The sequence below is a fragment of the Melospiza melodia genome, chromosome 3 (genome assembly GCF_035770615.1).
Source record: "Melospiza melodia melodia isolate bMelMel2 chromosome 3, bMelMel2.pri, whole genome shotgun sequence".
Taxonomy (NCBI): domain Eukaryota; kingdom Metazoa; phylum Chordata; class Aves; order Passeriformes; family Passerellidae; genus Melospiza; species Melospiza melodia.
This window is the reverse complement of record NC_086196.1, coordinates 55,883,722-55,892,628: the sequence shown is the minus strand read 5'-3', so window position 1 is coordinate 55,892,628 and position 8,907 is coordinate 55,883,722. Positions and strand designations below refer to the sequence as shown.

The 8,907-nt window shown below is 51.0% G+C and overlaps 1 protein-coding gene across 1 annotated transcript; it reads left to right on the top strand.

Moving 5' to 3' along the window:
• The first annotated feature begins 2,024 nt into the window (after nucleotides 1-2,024).
• Nucleotides 2,025-8,653, top strand: LOC134415882 (cytochrome P450 1B1). Its single transcript, XM_063151847.1, has 3 exons — nucleotides 2,025-2,345; nucleotides 3,112-4,128; nucleotides 5,758-8,653. Exons 1-3 carry the CDS (start codon nucleotides 2,326-2,328, stop codon nucleotides 6,368-6,370), a joined length of 1,650 nt encoding a protein of 549 aa, XP_063007917.1. The 5' UTR covers nucleotides 2,025-2,325; the 3' UTR covers nucleotides 6,371-8,653.
• Nucleotides 8,654-8,907: the final 254 nt, after the last annotated feature.

The following is an 8,907-nucleotide window of genomic DNA, read 5'->3' as shown; positions in this document are numbered from 1 at the left end:
GGTACTATCACCACAGAAGAAAATATCTAAAATAGGTTTTCTTTCTTTCCTAATGGTGACAGAACTCCTGAAGACCAAACAGAAGTGAAATAAAAAATAATTAATGTTTCCTTAGAGCATAAAAAAAAAGTGCTAGGATTTATAACTCCTAGGCTCCTGCCTTAAATTTTGAGTTTGCAAGTCATGATAATGGACATATATTCTTTTCTCTGTACTTCCTGCAAGCAGCCAGCAGCAATCCAATTGCAATACAACTAATTTGGTTGCTGAACCAAAGAAAGTGCTTAGGAACTTACTAATGAGAGCTGGAATGCCTGGAGTTTAGGCAACTTTTCACCACAGTCACCAAGAAAAGGGCAAATTTAGCTGCCTGCAATAAAAAATGCCCAGCATTTTAATATAAATCTCAAGTAACTGATGCAAGCTAGTCCTTACCAACCAGATCCAGTGCCTGGAACAGTTCTTCTGTTCAGTGGCAAAAGATCAGTGCCACCCAGATCTTTTTCTGAAACTCTGCCAGAAGATGTCCATGTCTCTTCTTTGACATGAGACAGATGAAGGAGGGAGCAGTGACAACTTTTCCATAGCTAAGTGGTTATAGCATGTAAAATTTGGGTTCAATCTTCTGATAGGGCTGGAGATATCAGAATCCCCCAAGCTTAGTCTCATAGGGATGGAGCTATCTTTGCTTTTTTTTTTTTTTTGAGGCTTGGGTACATGTGCAGGACCCTTCAGGTTCACCGTAGAAGTGAGGCTGGGAAAGAGAAGCTCACTTTTCCCAGCACTGCTCAGAAAAAGTGGTTTTGACACCTCTGTTACTTGGCAATGACAGGAAGAAGCTCCAAGCCAACAGAAAATCCGAGGCCGATGCTTGTCTGAGCAAGAAGGAGCATCACCATCTGGAAGAGCTTGGGACAGTGACAACAGGCAGGATTACACTTTTTACCAAAGACAGAAGCAGTAGCAGCCTGGCCAGGACCGGGCTCACACCCTAAGCTGGGCTGACTCCCAGCATCTAATTTTGTCTAATCCCTAAATGCTACCAAAACATCGTATTTTCTTCTCATGACGTGACTGTAAAGAATCTGAAATAAATGTTGTATTTTCATATTTTTCTCGTTACTGCAAAAATGACAAGAACAAAGCAAAGTCGTTCTGTTTCCTTGGGGAACGATTTCCTCCGTATCCGGGGGTTTTGCCGTCCCGGGGCGCCGGAAGGCCCGGGGGGGCTTGGAGCGCCGTGCCCACCCGCCTCTCGCCAGCTCTCCCAGTGCGGGCGGAGGCGCCAGATTTAAGAGTAAAAAGGCGCCGTAAGCGGGAGAGAAGCGAGCGCAGGGCGGAGGCGAGACCGGAGGGCACCGGAGCCGGCCGGGGTGCGAGCTGCCCGGGGCTTCCCAGCCTCATTCTCCCCGGAGCTGGTGTCAGGTATTGCGAGGAGGGGTAGGGGCCCGGGAAGGAGATGGCTGGAGGCTTTCCAGCCCCGGCTCACGCAATGCTAACTCCGCACGCAACGGGGAGGCGACAGGCGGAGGAGGGGAAGCTCTTCGGCTTCCTCAGCCCCTAAGATGTAGGCGAGACTTCGCCTCCCGACAGCGAGAGCTGCGAGCCCGCCCGCCACCCCTCTCCCCTCCCGGCACCTCCTCCGCTAAAACTTTTGGCCCCGGCCATAAAAGCGTCCGCGGCTCAGCCGCTCCGCTTGGCGAGGGCCCAAGGTTAGCTGGCAAATAACCGCGACCCCTGAAGCCAGAGGACGGGCCAGGCAGCGGCGATTTGCCATCGGGGCCGTCCGCGTCCCGCCCGCAGCGCGCCGCGCACCGCGGATGCCGGCGGGTTTAAAGGCGGGAGTGGCGATGCCAGGCGCCCAGAGGTGGCGGCTCCGGTTCCGCCTGAGCCTGGGAGCAGCGGGCCGTCCTCTCCGGGCCCTCTGAGCCGCTCGCCTTCGCTCCCCGCGGCGGGCTGGGCTGGCCCCGTCCCGTCCCCACAGCCCAGCAGGCGGGTGGGAGGGAGAGAGAGAGAGAGGGAGGGAGGGGGCGCAGCAGCCCGCTCGCTCCCGGTCCGCGGAGCTGCTGGGGCAGGTGGCTGCCTTGGGGCGAGCTCCGAAGGGTTAAAGAGCTGGGAAGGTGATAACTGCGCCGGGATCGGGCGCAATTGGCATTTGCCTGCACATGACCTGCCAAGCTCCGGGTGACAGGTACCGGGGCCCCTAATGAGTTTCCCAAAGGCTTGGATCTGAACGCCGCCGTCGCCGCTCTCCTCGGAGCCGCGGCTGTCCATTAGAGCTGCCGCCGGCTGCGCAGCTCTTCTCCATCCTCCTCAAGGTCTCGGATGGAAGCAGCGTGCAACAGGTCAGTTCTGCTACAGGAGCCCGCCGCTTATTTCACCCCTTCATCCTCTCGCTGTTTCTGAAAGGCTGGAGCGGGTGGTCCCCGGGATGGGAAGCGGGACCAGTCAGCGCTGCCACGCAGAGGCCTCAGGCATGGCCCGCATCCCGTCCCCGGGCCAGCAGACCGCCAGCCTGCCATGCCGTGACGGGCCCGAAGGTGCGGGGAGGAGGGAAGGGCTCGGGACGGAGAGGGCTCCGCGGCCGCCTGCGGGGGTTTCTCCGGAGCAGCGGGAAATGCCGACAGTGGGGCGGGTAACTCGCTTCTCGCAGGGGCTTTTTCGCCGGGGGAACGACGTGCAGCGCCGGAATTAACCTGTCTCCGACGCACGGCAATTGCCTGCATCTGCGGAGGCTCGACAGGCGAGAGCATCCTCCTGCTTTCCTCTGTGCCTCTCTCAGCCGTGACCTGTTGAATCTCTCGCTGAGAACTTTCCCTGCCGGCGGAGAGAGAGCAGCGTCCTCCCCGCCAAATAGGACTTCGATCCCTTATTAGGAGCTTGCCACTTGATTATCGATTATCCCTTCTTTTTCGCACAGGATTCAGGGGGGGCTTTAGGCACACGAAGAGCGCATAGCAAGGACTTGCGCGGACTCCGAGCGCTGGGACGTGCCGGGGCTCCCCTCCGCCACACCAGCGGGCCCCGTCGGGCTTCCCCTTGCCCGCGGGACCTGAAGGTGTCCCCACCCCGCGGGGACGCTGCCCGCTGACTTTTCTTTTTCCCTTGCAGCATGGCCCTCGAGAGGCTCGGGGAAGCGCTGCGCGGCATCCCCCCGTTGCAAAGCTCCCTCCTGCTCCTGCTCTGCCTGCTCGCCGCCATCCACCTGGGCAAGCTCCTCCTGCAGCATCAGCAGCGCCGGCGGCAGGGCCAGCGCCGGGCGCCGCCGGGCCCTTTCCCCTGGCCCCTGATCGGCAACGCGGCGCAGCTGGGCAGCGCCCCGCACCTCTCCTTCGCCCGGCTGGCCAGCACCTACGGCGCCGTGTTCCAGCTGCGCCTGGGGCGCTGGCCCGTGGTGGTGCTGAACGGCGAGCGCGCCATCCGCCAGGCCCTCGTCCGCCAGGGGGCCGCCTTCGCGGGCCGCCCGCCCTTCCCGTCCTTCCAGCTGGTGTCGGGCGGGCTCAGCCTGGCCTTCGGCGGATACTCGGAGCTCTGGAAGCTGCACCGGCGGGCGGCCCACGCCACGGTGCGCGCCTTCTCCACGGGCAGCCCCGCCACCCGCCGCCTGCTGGAGCGGCACCTGGTGGGCGAGGCGCGGGCGCTGGTGGCGCTGCTGGTGCGCGGCAGCGCCGGCGGCGCCTTCCTCGACCCCTCGCGCGTCCTGGTGGTGGCCGTGGCCAACGTGATGAGCGCCCTGTGCTTCGGCCGCCGCTACAGCCACGGCGACGGCGAGTTCCTGCGCATCGTGGGGCGCAACGAGCAGTTCGGGCGGGCGGTGGGCGCCGGCAGCCTGGTGGATGCGCTGCCCTGGCTCCAGCGCTTCCCCAGCCCCGTCCGCGCCGCCTACCGCGCCTTCCGCGACCTCAACCGCGACTTCTACGGCTTCGTCCGCGGCAAGTTCCTGCAGCACCAGCGCAGCCTGCGCCCCGGGGCCGCCCCCCGCGACATGATGGACGCCTTCATCCGCCTGCAGCGGGAGCAGCCGCGGCTGCAGCTCGAGCACGTGCCCGCCACCGTCACCGACATCTTCGGCGCCAGCCAGGACACCCTCTCCACCGCCCTGCAGTGGCTCCTTATCTTCCTCATCAGGTATGTGCCGGCAGCACACCGGGGCGCCCCACCGGCCCGCGGTGGGTAGGACGTGCGAGCCCGCCCGGGGTGCGAGCGCCCGCCGGCCCCGGGGCAGCCCCGTTTAAACGGCGCCGCACGGCAAAGGCGCTGCTGGGAGCGCTCCCGCGGCGGGAGCAGCCGGCCCGAGGCAGCGCATGGAGCTCCGGGCCCGGGCAGAGCCGGGGCGCGGCCCCGCAGGGACACGCCGTCGGGTCGCGGGTCTGCGAGACCGGGCAGCGCCAGCCCGAGCAGCGCCGGGTGCCTCAGCGGCCTCCGATTAACTAACACGGAAGCCCTGGGAAACCTGCCAGAAAGAGATAAGGAAGCATAAAAGAAAATAAATCCCACCCTACTCAGGCGGTCGGGTTATGGTGTATAAGGAGAGGCTAGCAGAAAGGCAGCCGAGTAAAACCTGAAAGTAACAGATTTTAGCAGGTCAAGATCAAGGAGATCATAGGAATAGGATAACAACTGCTTAAGCACGGCAAAGAGTTCGTGCACCGCTTTACAAACCCGCTATTATGCTGAGCTGCCGCTGTGTGTGCCTTCCTTGCCATTGCGTGACTGGGCAAGGCAGACCCCTTGGGCAGCCGCCCTGGCACCGGCCTGTCCGCCGGGGAAACTGAGAGGGGAGGTGGTTTAAGGGAAGGTGCCGACTCTCTTGCCTATCCTGGCTTTTCCTTCCAGCGCCTGCCTAATTTGTAGGCATATGCAAACATTATCTACTCAGTCGCTTCTTGAAAAACAGGCAAATATTTAACACTCCAGCAAAGGTTGTGATGCCCCAGTGTTCACATAACTTTTGGGTTTCTCCCCATTTCTCATGTTTGCCCAGTATTTGACATGTGAGTCTGCTGCAGGAGGAAAAAGCAAGGATGCAGAAGCCAAACTTGAATACTTAAAGTAAATGAAGGGTCCTGGGCAGAACGTGTGCTTTTAGGCAAGCAAAAGGTGTATTAATGTTTGGATCTTGTTTGCTTACTGTGTAGCCTTCCAAACTCTCCAGACTTCAAGATAGTCAGCTTTAAATACATTATTGAGAAAACATAATTTGATATTAATTACAAAATGTCTTCTCAAACTAAAAGTGGGAACCTCATAAAGCCATTCTGACGATTTAACAATTGAGATTTTTTTTCTAGCTTAGAAACCTGCAGGCTTTCAAATGTATGAAATATGTCTAGTGATAACAAACTCCATGCTAACTTTTAAAAGTCACAGATTTGGAAAATTCTTGTTCCCATGGAAAATGCAATATTTAGAAGAGAGAAGTAATTCTAGTTTTAGAATTAAAATAATTTTCAAAGTTGGATCAGAATATTCAGTTTCAGCACACTTTAGGTTATTGTTATTTTTTATGTTGAGAATCAGTTACATGGGATATTAAGGTAAAAACTGAGCAAATTAAAATTACACCAGTGCACGGGAAGTTTGTTTTTTCTCTAAGTTTCCAACTACACATTCCTGCAATACATATAAACTCTGCTCAAACTGCATCATTTAGGACAGTGGTGAAATTCTGTAAAAAATGTTTGCAGCAAGCATTATTTGTAAGAAAAAATCTCTGAAAGTGTTATGTATGCACACACATCTTGCTTTAAATGACAGGTACCCAAAAGTGCAGGCTAAAATGCAAGAAGAGGTGGATAGGATTGTTGGAAGAGACCGTCTGCCGTGTGTTGAAGATCAGCCTCACCTGCCCTACATCATGGCTTTCCTGTACGAATCCATGCGTTTCAGCAGCTTTGTGCCTGTGACCATCCCTCACGCCACCACAACCAACACCTTCATCATGGGCTACCTCATTCCCAAGGACACTGTCATCTTTGTCAACCAGTGGTCGGTGAATCATGACCCAGCAAAATGGTCCAACCCCGAGGATTTTGACCCAACAAGATTCCTGGATGAGAATGGGTTCATCAATAAAGATCTTACGAGCAGCGTGATGATTTTCTCGCTGGGGAAGCGTCGGTGTATTGGAGAGGAGTTATCCAAGGTGCAGCTCTTTCTCTTTACCTCCATACTGGTGCATCAGTGCAATTTCACTGCTAACCCAAACGAGGACCCTAAAATGGACTTTACCTACGGGCTGACCATTAAACCTAAGCCGTTCACCTTGAATGTTACGCTCCGAGATACGATGGATTTGCTCGATCAGGCTGTCCAAAGACTGCAAGCAGAGAAAGCAGCCAGTGAAAGTCAGCTGTCAGCAAATGCCTAAGCAATAAACCTTGCAACTACAGATCATCCCCCTCTCTCTTTTTAGACTCACATAACTCATATCTTGTTCTGGTGATATTTTTGGTACATAGCCAATACTACACATTATAAAAGCAGGAAGAAAAGTTGCACAAGGTATAATTCAAGTCATCTTTTTAATTCTAGAAGGAGAGCCAGGGGAACAATATATTAAATGATAAAACATATGCAATTTGAAAGTAAGCCTTTTCTTTTCTAGCTTGTTCACAGGAGTTGTCAATGTAAAGTGCTTTTTATCTACTGACTGGTTGGAGCATCTCCAGGAACTGTCTCTATAATCCTTTCCATGTCTCCATGCACTGTGCCTTAACTCTAAGTTTGCCTTCAGTGACTCCACATTCAGAAGTGAAATCTCTTATTAAAAAACAAACAAAAGCAGTTGCTCAGAACACTGCAGCCTGCTTCTGAATTTACTCTGCCAGAAACTGCCACAGGCTCATGGCAGCTCTGGTGTTCTGGCTCCTGGGATGTATGTTAATGCCTCAATAATATATGTTCACATGATTTTTGGTAAAATGGCAATGTGAAGTCTTGCCTTCAGCATTCCAGAATGTTTACATAAGTGCCTAAAACAATAAAAGTCTTGCTTGTAAGCATGTTTGAAACTAAAATTCATGTTTATATGAAAATTAGCAGAATGTCCTAATATAGTAACTTTCCACAAAGTTTTGAAAGATCAGAATTTCTGTCACTAGATGGCAAGGGTGATACAAATCATATGCTAATCTCTTCATTAGCATGTTTATGAACAAAGTAAGTATTTGAATTGGATTTCTAAAGGTACAGCTGAACTTTTTGTTTCTTTAGGAAGGAGTTAATATGGTTGTCCCTAAGCACATAGGTAAGTCTAGTAAAATCAAGGTAGGTAGAAGTGAGATTGGGGGGGTTATATTAAAATGTTAATGCCACAAGCCTCAAGTAAAGCATACAGCAAATAATACCTCTACTCACTCACTAGTCATTCTGTCAGGTTGACTTAAATAGTATATCTGAAAATCAACTTTGTACTTTTAGTACAATTTGTTTGGAACAAAGTCTTAGAAGGAAAATTAATATTACATGTCCTAATTAAAGTACCCATTAACTGAACAATAAGTACTTTTACAATATTTGTGAGGCAAAGTTCATACGTTTTGTTTTTAAAAATACCTCTTATTTTAAAGTAAAGCACACATGAAACTGTATGACGTTGAACCTCCAGCTAATGTTTGTTTCACAAAGCTGCATATTTCTCTAGAAAGCAAACAGCCCTACATAAATGCCTGATTTGAAAAGTGTTGGGCACTTCTTTGGAGCTGCAGATCACCTTCAATTCCATATGAAATCCATCAGACATGACAGTACCTCACACGACTTGCTGTGCTCAGCTGAGTACCAGATAAGGTATTAGCAGAGCCAGCAAACAAGGTTACAGTGCTGCACAGTGAAGTAGCTCTGCTGGGACCCAAGCAGGTAAGGATTTGCACTGTGACTTCTGGTAGATGGCCAGTCCTAGTCATGCTGGCAGCAGGGACAGAGCCCCTACTGGCACTGGGAAGAGCTGCCTTAACAACAAAATCCCAATCTAAAGTACAAGTTTGCTACTGATTTAAAAAACCTGAACCAAGCCTGCAAGCGCTGCTCTATAACCCCACACAGTAATAATGTACCTACTTACATTCTCTGGCTTCATATGGCATCTACCATCTGTTTTAGAGTTAAAAAAAGCTTTCTGCTACTTACACATGGAGTAACCTCAGGTGTGTTTCTGAATTATGTACAAGTTTGTGATATCCCAGAACTTAGCCTATATCTGTGAAAAGCTTTATAAGATACCCAGCATTTTCATATAGAGATCTACATTAGATCAAATGCTAGTAAGACAATTTTTTCTTGTACCTTTGTAAGTGCTATTATTAAAAGAAATAAAGTATGTAACCTACAGCTGAATAGCTATTCTAATGCAAGGATCATCAATTCATATTTTAATTAAAAAAATGTCTTTTGCAATTTTTTATCCTTCCAAAAGCTTTAACTGTGCATTGGCTACTAGTGCAAAATCCATCCACACTGCTCATGTCAGTCAGGGGGTTACACACTATATAGCTGTTGGTCACATAAAGCCACATGTACTCTGTGAAGTTACTCAAATTTAGTAGCACTTATTTAGAATGTATGCAGTCATTTAGCAAGTTAATTCTATGGTAATTTTGAGATGTATCATTGTGTTACCAAAATATTAAATAAAATTATTCTTACACCACCATTGCTTAGTTTATATACAGCTTTCTAACATCAAGATAAAGAAAATTATTATTTCCAATTTGGAAAGTATTATTGTTTTAGATATTTGTTCACATACTTTTCACCTTCTTCCCATTCCTGGATTTTAAGGTTTTTCCTCCATGCTGCCCTTACAGTTTCTCAGGTCTGCCTTTCACTTTGCCCTCTGTGTTCAACTTCCTAATGCTCCTTGCTAAGAACATTCCCTGTTGCTTGCCTCAGCATTGATCTGAACTC

Excerpts from the sequence above, each read along its gene's own strand:
- LOC134415882 (XM_063151847.1), top strand. The coding sequence starts at position 2,326 with ATGGAAGCAGCGTGCAACAG. Across the intron at positions 2,346-3,111 it reads ATGGAAGCAGCGTGCAACAG|CATGGCCCTCGAGAGGCTCG; the intron begins GTCAGTTCTGCT and ends TTTCCCTTGCAG. Across the intron at positions 4,129-5,757 it reads CTCCTTATCTTCCTCATCAG|GTACCCAAAAGTGCAGGCTA; the intron begins GTATGTGCCGGC and ends TTTAAATGACAG.